Here is a 12,123-nt window from a genome sequence, read left to right on the forward strand (position 1 = left end):
AGTAATTTTTCATTGGTTGCTTCGTCCAAACCATCGGCATGTTTATTGGACCCCATTCCTGCCAGGCTGCTCAAGGAAGTCCTACCATTATTTAATGCTTCAATCTTAAATATGATCAATCTATCTTTGTTAGTTGGTTATGTACCACAGGCCTTTAAGGTGGCAGTAATTAAACCATTACTTAAAAGCCATCACTTGACCCAGCTATCTTAGCTAATTATAGGCCAATTTCCAACCTTCCTTTTCTCTCAAAGATTCTTGAGAGGGTAGTTGTAAAACAGCTAACTGATCACCTGCAGAGGAATGGTCTATTTGAAGAGTTTCAGTCAGGTTTAGAATTCATCATAGTACAGAAACAGCATTAGTGAAGGTTACAAATGATCTTCTTATGGCTTCGGACAGTGGACTTATCTCTGTGCTTGTTCTGTTGGACCTCAGTGCTGCTTTTGATACTGTTGACCATAAAATTTTATTACAGAGATTAGAGCATGTCATAGGTATTAAAGGCACTGCGCTGCGGTGGTTTGAATCATATTTGTCTAATAGATTACAGTTTGTTCATGTAAATGGGGAATCTTCTTCACGGACTAAAGTTAATTATGGAGTTCCACAAGGTTCTGTGCTAGGACCAATTTTATTCACTTTATACATGCTTCCCTTAGGCAGTATTATTAGACGGTATTGCTTAAATTTTCATTGTTACGCAGATGATACCCAGCTTTATCTATCCATGAAGCCAGAGGATACACACCAATTAGCTAAACTGCAGGATTGTCTTACAGACATAAAGACATGGATGACCTCTAATTTCCTGCTTTTAAACTCAGATAAAACTGAAGTATTGTACTTGGCCCCACAAATCTTAGAAGCATGGTGTCTAACCAGATCGTTACTCTGGATGGCATTTCCCTGATCTCTAGTAATACTGTGAGAAATCTTGGAGTCATTTTTGATCAGGATATGTCATTCAAAGCGCATATTAAACAAATATGTAGGACTGCCTTTTTGCATTTACGCAATATCTCTAAAATCAGAAAGGTCTTGTCTCAGAGTGATGCTGAAAAACTAATTCATGCATTTATTTCCTCTAGGCTGGACTATTGTAATTCATTATTATCAGGTTGTCCTAAAAGTTCCCTAAAAAGCCTTCAGTTGGTTCAGAATGCTGCAGCTAGAGTACTGACGGGGACTAGCAGGAGAGAGCATATCTCACCCGTGTTGGCCTCTCTTCATTGGCTTCCTGTTAATTCTAGAATAGAATTTAAATTCTTCTTCTTACTTATAAGGTTTTGAATAATCAGGTCCCATCTTATCTTAGGGACCTCATAGTACCATATTACCCCATTAGAGCGCTTCGCTCTCAGCCTGCGGGCTTACTTGTAGTTCCTAGGGTTTGTAAGAGTAGAATGGGAGGCAGAGCCTTCAGCTTTCAGGCTCCTCTCCTGTGGAACCAGCTCCCAATTCAGATCAGGGAGACAGATACCCTCTCTACTTTTAAGATTAGGCTTAAAACTTTCCTTTTCGCTAAGGCTTATAGTTAGGGCTGGATCGGGTGACCCTGGACCATCCCTTGGTTATGCTGCTTTAGACGTAGATTGTGGGGGGGGTTCCCATGATGCACTGTTTCTTTCTCTTTTTGCTCCGTATGCATCACTCTGCATTTAATCATTAGTGATCGATCTCTGCCCCCCTTCACGGCATGTCTTTTTCCTGTTTTTTTTCCCTCAGCCCCAACCAGTCTCAGCAGAAGACTGCCCCTCCCTGAGCCTGGTTCTGCTGGAGGTTTCTTCCTGTTAAAAGGGAGTTTTTCCTTCCCACTGTTGCCAAGTGCTTGCTCATAGGGGGTCGTTTTGACCGTTGGGGTTTTTTATAATTATTGTATGGCCTTGCCTTACAATATGGAGCGCCTTGGGGCAACTGTTTGTTGTGATTTGGCGTTATATAAGAAAAAAGTTGATTGATTGATTGAGTTGATTGAAACCTTCACGCACCTTCGTTCCTGCAGCTGGCGCTTCGTCAGGTTTTTTAAACTGTTGAAAAATTTGAACGAATGCCGGTACACTGAAATTAAAAGTCTATAACTGTTTTATTATATGGTAAACAAGAAAATTGGGAGTTTGTCAAACATACTAAAACTGAAAATCAATCTCAAGTTTCAGCTCTTTATTATTACTGTCATACTGCACCAACAGGTCCAAAATACTTCATGAGCACAATCTCTAAAGCCCCTTTCACACCGGGGCTGCCTCGAGCTTCCTGTGGTGTCATGACAACGCAGGAATGTTTGCGTCAGGTGCGCGTAGCAGGGGGCAGAGAGAAGGTGAGAACACAGCCTGCAGGTTCTCTGCACAGAGGAATCAGAGTGCAGTTTGGCTGCAGACAGACTGTGCACTCTGATTTATCTTCTAGTTTATATTTGTGCTGAGCTGCAGGTCTGCGCTCTGAGTTCTGTTCTAGTTTCTTTCCTACTTTGACTCTGAGATGCGCGCGCGAACAAACCGTCTGTGAGTGGAGATGTCTGGAGTTATACTTGAGGTGGACATGTCCTGTTTCTGTCAGTCAGTCTGTGAGCAGGACTTTTATGGACTGTATTTAAACACATTTGTGAGAGAAGACTGAGGAGCTGCTGTAGTCAGCAACGTTTTTTTTTTTCTGTGCCCTTAGTTTTTACTACATTGTGTACATGGCGTCGTCATGACGACGCACGATGCAACTCAAAGCGGGCCGAAGTAGGCGTTGTATCGTGTTATCTGATTGGTCGTTATCGATAGAAGGCATCGCTCGATTGGCTAGCACTACGTTGCACACGAGGTGTACTCGGCTCTACCAGCGGTCAACTCGGCATGTGGTACAGCTCAGAAAGTGGCGAATGGGCCAATCAGAAGTTGGTAAAATCACATACCATATAATAATTATATTTATTCCCCCTTTTGATAGTTTTCTGTTATAAATCAATATATATGGCTTAGTAAAGTAATACAGTGATAGAGCAGCACCACGGCACATCAGCGTTTGTTGTTGTTTTTTTTAATTGAAGCAAGACGTAGCGCTCAGCGTGTCATCAGACAGTGAGGTTTCTGTTGATGAAGAGGTGATCCCTCTTGTTCTGGATGAGGAACCAGAGCAGATGGACCCACTGATGTGTGCACAGATCTCCACAGCTTCTGTTTGCAGTTTCTCCAGGACTCAGATGCTATGAGCTACATCCCAGTGCCAAGTCCTGGAACTCAGAGATGCAGACACACTGCTCCAGCAGTGACTCCAGGGTCATTTCGTTTAAATCGTCGAGATTGTTAGCTTCGGTTTTGTTTTGTTCCTCTTTCGTCCCTTTTGCACTCTTTGTTTGCAGGCTATTCAGTGATTTCAATTTCAATTTATTTTCATTTATATAGCGCCAAATCACAACAGAGTTGCCTCAAAGCGCTTCACACAGGTAAGGTCTAACCTTACCAACCCCCAGAGCAACAGTTGTAATGAAAACCTCCCTCTGAGGAAGAAACCTCAAGCAGACCAGACTCAAAGGGGTGACCCTCTGCTTGGGCCATGCTACAAACATAAATTACCGAACAATTCACAGAACAATTCACGGACGAATATACAAGAAATGCTATTGGCACACAGGACAGGAGGATCGCCAACACGAATACAACTCCCATCTCTGGATGGAGCTGCACCTTAAACAGAGAGAACAAAAACAGAATCAGGCAGCAGAAAGACAAAAAATACTGTATAATTTGCCAGCATTAAACAACAAGAAAAACAGAAATACTAAGGTGATTGCCGGCCATTAGCCCTAAACTTCACTAAAAGACCCAGAATTTAGGTAAAGGTTGAGGCCGCGGGCCGCTCCAATCACTAATAAATGAATTAAGAGTAAAAAGCATATAACAAAACTGTACCAGTATGCTAGCCATATGAAAGGGAAAATAAGTGCGTCTTAAGTCTGGACTTGAAAGTCTCCACAGAATCTGACTGTTTTATTGACGCAGGGAGATCATTCCACAGAACAGGGGCACGATAAGAGAAAGCTCTGTGACCCGCAGACTTCTTATTCACCTTAGGGACACGACGTAGTCCTTCACCCTGAGAACGTAAAGCCCGAGCCGGTACGTAAGGTTTTAATTAGGTCAGCTAGGTTGTGAGGTGCCAGTCCATCAATAATTTTATAGGTTAGTAGCAGAACCTTAAAATCTGATCTCACTGGGACAGGAAGCCAGTGAAGGGATGCTAAAATGGGTGTAATGTGGTCGAACTTTCTGCTTCGTGTCAAAAGTCTGGCTGCAGCATTTTGAACCAATTGGAGACCTCTAATGCTAGACTGCGGTAAACCAGAAAATAGATAAAACTAGTTCATCCACCTTTTCTCAACGAATTGTGACTTTTTTTTTAACTTTTTCTCTTTGTTCAGGAATCATTGTATGCTGTGTGACCGGGCCTTTAGAAGCCATTTTAACCTACTGCTGCTGATCTCAGGACTAGATGTTGCAGTAACTGCAATCCCGGATAAGGTTCTTAAAAACATATTGGCATTAACTATTCATTCATTCTTTCATCCCACTTCAATTATATACTGTTCGGCCTTGCGTCCATGTAGTGTCCCCCCCACCTCCAACCACAAAAGGGCTGAGAGGGTGCCAAAAAACACTTGATTCCAGTGCCTTATCTTAATGATTTCTTAAAAATAAAAAAGCATTTCTTGTGGGATTTGTTTCTGTGACAACAAACTGCTACAATCTAGCTAGTAATGTACGTCAGTCGGAAAAGCACTTACCCTCAACAGGAACATGGTGTCTATCCAATATGAGGGTGTTTTTGTTGTTGTTTGTTTTTGGTTTATATTGTGTGATTTTTTTTTTTTTTTTTTTTTTAATGTAGGCTGACTCTTAGTAACTGCAAAACAAAGTTTTCTTTAAATGAGAAGTGCCTGAAAAGGCACTACAGTCACTTAACAATTCAGCTTCAACATACCATAACATACACAAAAATGTATGATGACCATTTCAGGGTGGCAGACATAGCTAGGTATGGGTCAATGAAGGGTTACAAAACAGGGTCAAAATTTCAATTCCCTCCGATCATGTTGAAAAGTAATACCGCATTATTTGTCTCATAAAGTTTGGACTATGAATGAATGAGGCAAAAATCAATTTCAAGTTGTACAGGGGTCAAAAATTAAAGTTGCAACAATTTTGGTAAAACATGATCCAAATTGTTGCTTCTGGCGAGACCATGTGGACGTGGTTTGAGTAATGAGGACATTGTCAATGGAAGATCATGTTGCTAAGACATTTTTCGTGTTCAGTTTAAATACTTCAAGCATTATAAATTCCATTGATCAGTTCTGATCATGGAATAATCATGGAAGTAATCACACAAACCACATGACAAAACATTTTTACTTTGAAATGGAAATTACCTGCTTGGATAGTAGAAGAGGGTAAAAAAAAATGTTTCTTGAGACTTTAAGGTTTTTTTTTTTAATTTTACTATTTTTTTGCTGTGTCTGACTGCTTCAACTTTGTTTTATGTTTCATTGTAGAATCTATAAATATTGAAACGTCTGTGTAAATCGACATTTGAAAAGTTCTAAACACATTGAAAATTTCAACAAAAACTGCCGAAAAATGATTTTTTTTTTTTTTTTTTTTTTACGTTTATTACAAATTTACCGTGATTGCAAATCAGATCTAAACCAAAAGTCCAAAGTAAATAAATAAATAACAAAAAATTGAAAAGTTTAATTGGTTACCAATTATATCCTTGGAAATCACCAATCCATTTGAGTTTGCTCATTGTTAATTAACATGACAGTGTAAAAACTAGGAGACACCAGATCTGGTTTGATCTGATGCAGCCAGAGCAGGGAGAGATAGGAAATGTTCATGTCAGGTAATCTACAGGAGTAGCAGGTGGCTGTAGTGCATGTGCTTACTTAATCAAAGTGTGAGACTTTAGGAAATAAACTGGACAGCTGTAGTGAAGCTGCCATTGAATGTGTCGGCGCTCTAAGACCTGCTACTGCAGAGGAATGGCTTGACTCAATGCTTTGAATGAAGCCTGGCTGCTGAGCTTGAAAAGAGTAGATGGCTGCACCCAACAATGCTTCACCTCGGCTAACAAATCAGTAATCCTTGAAAACAGTTATGGATGCTCGAACGGCTTTCCAGTGACTCTTGATGGACTGATAAGTCAAATGCAATGTGTTCATCAAACTCTTTTGTGCATCCAGACCACTTGCAGACAGCGAGAAGATACTGGTCAGGTCACATCGTCCAGCAGAGGTTCCAAAAAGTCCAATGGAGGATGGAGATGCAGAAAGTGGCATCTCACAGGAGCCTAAGAAGAAGAGCAGCAAAGAAAAGAGGGAGAAAAAGAAGGATAAAGACAGGAAGGTAAAAACGACACACGAGCCATTTTATATCTGTTCTCAACTGTGTTTCTTGATGTCACTCACACAGCGAGGGATTTTGTTCACAGAGGACCAAAGAAGAGAAAAAGAAGAAAAAACACAAAAGTCAAGAAAAAGAGGAGGACCTTCTTGGAGCTGTGCCAGATGAGCCCGTGGTCCAAACAGAAGGAACCAATGAGGTGGTAGCACCGCCCACTTCCACCAGTGCAGAGGTATGCCATTACAAAGGTAGAGTTCCTCACAAGTTTTTTTCCAAGCTCACATTTGGCCAACAATTCTTAAACGCAATATTCTGACCAGAAATTCATGATTAAAAATAGATTACATGGTTTGTTCAGAATCAAAATGGTTAACAGACTGCAATTTGTGTTGGGCCATGGCGAGCGCACAGCTGGCAATCATTTTCATTGACGCCACACGTCCATTGCTTCTTCTCAGCCTCTCTTTCAGTCAGCTCTATGATCAAGTATCAGTTTCCTCTTAGATGACAGAGTAGTCGCTTGCCACATACTTGATTTATTCATGAAATTGAACCGTGTAATCTCTGTATCCATTTTCATGAACAGTAAGGAACAGAAACTATTTGCCCCTCACCCTCTCACCTCCTCGTACTCCTCTCCCTTCCTTGCTCTCTTAGGTTTCGGATCTGGATTTCTGGCTCTCAAACGCTCCAGTGTCCTCTAACACCCAGGTTGAGTCACCCCCTTCTCTCTCGCGCTCTCTCTCTCTCTCTCTCTCTCTTCCCCCTCCACTTATACAGCGTATGTCCACTTCCATAATTCCGTGTTTGTAATGTCTTAACTTGTATGTTGTGTTGCATCACTTTCGCCATACTGTCCATTTTCTCTGGGTTTCTTGTTTTTCTAGCCCACGTCACATTTTTGACATGACTTTGGACGTTGGACAGGTCACCTAACATTTTGCTCTTTCATTCTCCAGTCTTTTCCTTTTTTTCCTCTGTATGTGTGCGTGTATATACACACCTATGTTTGTGTGTTCATCACTGTGGTGTTCACAGCGGTGGTAGTTTTGTGTTGATGTTAGCGGAGAGTGCCTGAGTTTCCGTGGAATCTGGCCTGCAGTTGTTTTTTTTCTTGTTGTAATCCTGTCACTGTTGCATGACCTTATTTGTTCTCAGACTTCTTCCTCCATAAATACATGTGGGATTGTGCTTATTGATGGTGTTAGAGCTGTGCACAGGAAAATAAAAAGCACCTTTGGCAGAATTTAAGAGTTTTAAAAGCACATCGTAGCACAATGTAAACATACCTCATGAAGTATGGACAACAAGACAACATCGGGGCACAGCAGGAGTCCATCACAGCTACACCTCTTCTAGATAACCCTCTCAACTTGGGAGAACGTGTCATCATAATCGCACGTGAACTTGCTGGATCAACACCATCCGCATCCTTCCCAGCCATTGTTTACATGGCTTTGAAATGCCGCAGCTCTGCTGGTGCTGCAGTGCATTCTGGGAAGCACAGGGGACACCAGGGGGATTATGGGAAACATTAAAACAGCGAATGGCCTAAGGGTAGAAAATGATTAGGTAGGAAGTTGTCCTACCCATAGAGATGTGGCAATGTGTAGCTGAGTGTGAGCTTCTCAGTCTTTACTCTTCTTTTGTTTTTGTTTTTTAATCCAATAAGTAATTGAAAAGTTTTGTCATTAAAATGGGGAAAAACTTTGTAACATAGCCATGAACATAGTATACAGTGAGGGAAATAAGTATTTGAACACCCTGCGGTTTTGCAAGTTCTCACACTTAGAAATCATGGAGGGGTCTGAAATTTTCATCTTAGGTGCATGTCCACTGTGAGAAACGTAACCTAAAAAAAAAGAATCCGGAAATCACAGTGTAATGATTTTTTTTTTTTTTTTTTTTTAAATAGTTTATTTGTATGTTACTGCTGCAAATAAGTATTTCAACACCTGTGAAAATCAATGTTAATATTTGGTACAGTAGCCTTTGTTTGCAATTACAGAGGTCAAACGTTTTTCACCAGATTTGCACACACTGCAGCAGGGATTTTGGTCCACTCCTCCATACAGATCTTCTCTAGATCTTTAAGATTTGGAGTTTCAGCTCCCTCCAAAGATTTTCTATTGAGTTCAGGTCTGGAGACTGGCCAGGCCACTCCAGGACCTTGAAATGCTTCTTACGGAACCCCTCCTTAGTTGCCCTGGCTGTGTGTTTGGGGTCATTGTCATGCTGGAAGACCCAGTCATGACCCATCTTCAATGCTCTTACTGAGGGAAGGAGGTTGTTTGCCAAAATCTCGCAATACATGACCCCATCCATCCTCCCTTCAATATGGTGCAGTCATCCTGTCCTTTGCAGAAGAGCACCCCCAGAGTATGATGTTTCCACCCCCATGCTTCACGGTTGGGATGGTTTTCTTGGGGTTGTTCTCATCCTCTAAACATGGCAAGTGGAGTTGATTCCAAAAAGCTCTATTCTGGTGTCATCTGACCACATGACCTTCTCCCATGCCTCCTCTGGATCATCCAGATGGTCACTGGTGAACTTCAAATGGGCCTGGACATGTGCTGGCTTGAGCAGGGGGATCTTGCTGCCCTGCAGGATTTTAAACCATGACAGCGTCCTGTGTTACTAATGTAATCTTTGACTGTGGTCCCAGCTCTCTTCGGGTCATTGACCAGGTCCTCCTGTGTAGTTCTGAGCTTTCTCAGAATCATCCTTACCCCACAAAGTGAGATCTTGCATGGAATCCCAGACCGAGGGAGATTGACAGTCATCTTGTGTTTCTCCTGCTTTCTAATAAATAATCATAACAGTTGTCTTCTACCAAGCTGGCTTGCCTGTTGTCCTGTAGTCCATCCCAGCCTTGTGCAGGTCTGCGGTTTTGTCCCTGGTGTTCTTAGACAGCGCTTTGGTCTTGGCTATGGTGGACAGGTTGGAGTGTGATTGATTGTGTTTACAGGTGTCTTTTATTCAGGTAGCAAGTTTAAACAGGTGCAGTTAATACAGGTAAAGAGTGCAGAATAAGAGGGCTTCTTAAAGAAAAATTAACAGGTCTGTGTGAGCCAGAATTCTTGCTGGTTGGTAGGTGTTCAAATACTTATTTGCAGCAGTAACATACAAATAAATTATTAAAAAATCATACATTGTGATTTCCGGATTTTTTTTTTTTTTTTTTTTAGATTGTGTCTCTCACAGTGGACATGCACCTAAGATGAAAATTTCAGACCCCTCCATGATTTCTAAGTGGGAGAACTTGCAAAACCGCAGGGTGTTCAAATACTTATTTTCCTCACTGTATGTATATGTTGTGGACATGAACTAGCGAAGCATCTCACCATGTCATTTCCGGTTTGCGGCTTCTTCTTTTTGTGTCATTTCCGGTTTGTGCCTTCATCTACCATAAAAGCGAACTTCGCGCCACTGCACGGCGCCTCGCTCGTATTATCTTCATACATTGTAAAACATAAAAATAAAGGATACCAAACATGCACTGCCTTACCAGTTATACAGAAAATCATATTGCGTTTTGTTTGGCAATCTAGAATTCTCAACCCACATAGCTTCCACCCCAAAAAAAAAAAAAAAAAAATCTGGATCTGCATGTTGATTTGGTTCACGTTTTACGCCCTTCCTGACACAACTCCACATTACATGGAGAAATGGGCAGGGGTGGGGTTTGAACCCAGAACCTTCCGCACTGAATCCAACCGCACTAACCACATGGCCACCACCTCTTCTAACTTTAGAAGTAATATTCTTGAAAATCAGCAGTTATTGGTGTTGGCTCCTTTACATCGTCTACCTGTTCATACGAGGGTGGACTGTAATAGCCCAGTCACACGGCACTTAACGAAGGGTGACGAAGCCCTGACGAAGCAAGAAATCTGGACTTTCGTTGACTGTCGTTGGCATTGTTTAACCTTCGCGCAGCTTCGTTCCTGCAGCGGGTGCTTCGTCAGGATTTTTAAACTTTTGAAAAATTTGAACGAAGGGCAACGAAAACCTCAGTTCGTCTGTGTTTCGTTTTGCTGTCGTTCTTGACGTTTTTTAATCATTTGTGTAGTTTTTGTAATGTTATTGTTTAATTTGACTTCATTGGAGCAGCTGAACGTTTTCACACAGTGCAGAAGCCGGTTTGTGAGCGCTGAGGCTGCTGCTGCGTTCATGTACCGTCGGAAATTACAAGGCAACTCAGCCTGCTTGCTTGGATTTTTTTATCTGTGTGGCGGGGGGCAGCTTCAGTGGGCTCAGGCACATTACATAGGCCAGAATTAATCTTTTGTGTGGATATAATTAATTATTTTGCCACAAGCAACTGTTGAATTTGAAACAACGAAAAAGTTGTGTAATTTCCGACGGTACTTGAATGCAGCATCAGCGGCAGTAGGAGCTGCTCCGTGCACTTATTATTTTGTATTAAATATAACAATATGAGTGTAGGAATGACAATCCAGCCCTTCTGTACATGTGGCAACAGGCAGATGAATCAAAATGATGATATAAAGAGCTGTTCTGGAAGGAAGAATTCACGTTGTGGATCAGTGATCAGCTGGTGGAATAACTGCACGTGAGTCAATGCGCACGTTCACACGCACTGATTAATTTACTGCTCTGATATATTCAATCATCTTTATATTTATATTTATTCCCCCTTTTGACAGTTTTCTGTTATAAATCAATATATATGGCTTAGACCATAATACTGTGATACAGCACAGCACACTTTTTTTTTCTTCTTTTTTTTTTAAATTGGAGCACGATGGAGCGCGCAGCCTGTCGACAGACAGTGTGGATTCTGATGATGATCCCTCTTGTTCTGGATGAGGAACCAGAGCAGGTGGTCCATCGACATGCACACAGATCTCCACAGATTCTGTTTGCAGTTTCTCCAGGACTCAGGCGCTTTGAGCTTCATCCCAGCGCCGAGTCCTGGAGCAGACACACACTGCTGCAGTGGCTCCAGGCACGTTTCGTCGAGATCGTGAGCTTCAGGTTTGTTACGTTCCTCTTTCGTCCCTTTTGCGCTCTTGCTTCGCAGACTGTTCGGTGATAAAAGCTCTTTCGTCCACCTTTTCTCAATGAATTGTAACGTTTTTTTACTTTTTCCCTTCGTTCAGGAATCGTTGTGTGACTGGGCCATAAGGTTCTGTTGTTAACTCATAAAGTTCTGAATGGTTGTGCACCCTCTTAGGGATGCACTGATCCACAATTTTTCATTTCCGATCCCATCCCGACACCTGAATTTGGATATCTGCTGACACCTATACTATTCCAATACCAGAGCTGTTTGTTTTAATATTATTATTATCATTATTGTTGATTTTACAACCCCAATTCCAATGAAGTTGAGATGTTGTGTAAAATGTAAATAAAAACAGAATACAATGATTTGCAAATCCTCTTCAACCTATATTAATTTGAATACACCACAAAGACAAGATATTTAATGTTCAAACTGATAGACTTTGTGCAAATATTTGTTCATTTTGAAATGGATGCCTGCAACACGTTTCAAAAAACCTGGGACAGTGGTATGTTTACCACTGTGTTACATCACCTTTCCTTCTAACAACACTCAATAAGCGTTTGGGAACTGAGGACACTAATTGTTGAAGCCTTGTAGGTGGAATTCTTTCCCATTCTTGCTTGATGTACGACTTCAGTTGTTCAACAGTACAGGGTCTCCGTTATCATAGTTTGTGCTTCATAATGCGCCACACATTTT

At 41.5% G+C, this 12,123-nt stretch overlaps 1 protein-coding gene across 5 annotated transcripts in view; it reads left to right on the top strand.

Moving 5' to 3' along the window:
* Window positions 1-12,123, top strand: part of ap3d1 (adaptor related protein complex 3 subunit delta 1) — a 96,347-nt gene that overhangs the window by 67,959 nt on the left and 16,265 nt on the right. For 4 of the 5 annotated variants that reach the window (XM_034179760.1, XM_034179761.1, XM_034179763.1 and 1 more), the window contains 3 exons: window positions 6,230-6,392; window positions 6,478-6,621; window positions 7,047-7,100. In XM_034179760.1, coding sequence (XP_034035651.1) covers window positions 6,230-6,392; window positions 6,478-6,621; window positions 7,047-7,100 — 361 coding nt within the window. The remainder of the gene's footprint in view (window positions 1-6,229; window positions 6,393-6,477; window positions 6,622-7,046; window positions 7,101-12,123) is intronic. The other variant, XM_034179764.1, reaches the window with a different exon arrangement.

This window comes from Thalassophryne amazonica, chromosome 10, assembly GCF_902500255.1.
Source record: "Thalassophryne amazonica chromosome 10, fThaAma1.1, whole genome shotgun sequence".
In the NCBI taxonomy this organism is placed as follows: Eukaryota; Metazoa; Chordata; class Actinopteri; order Batrachoidiformes; family Batrachoididae; genus Thalassophryne; species Thalassophryne amazonica.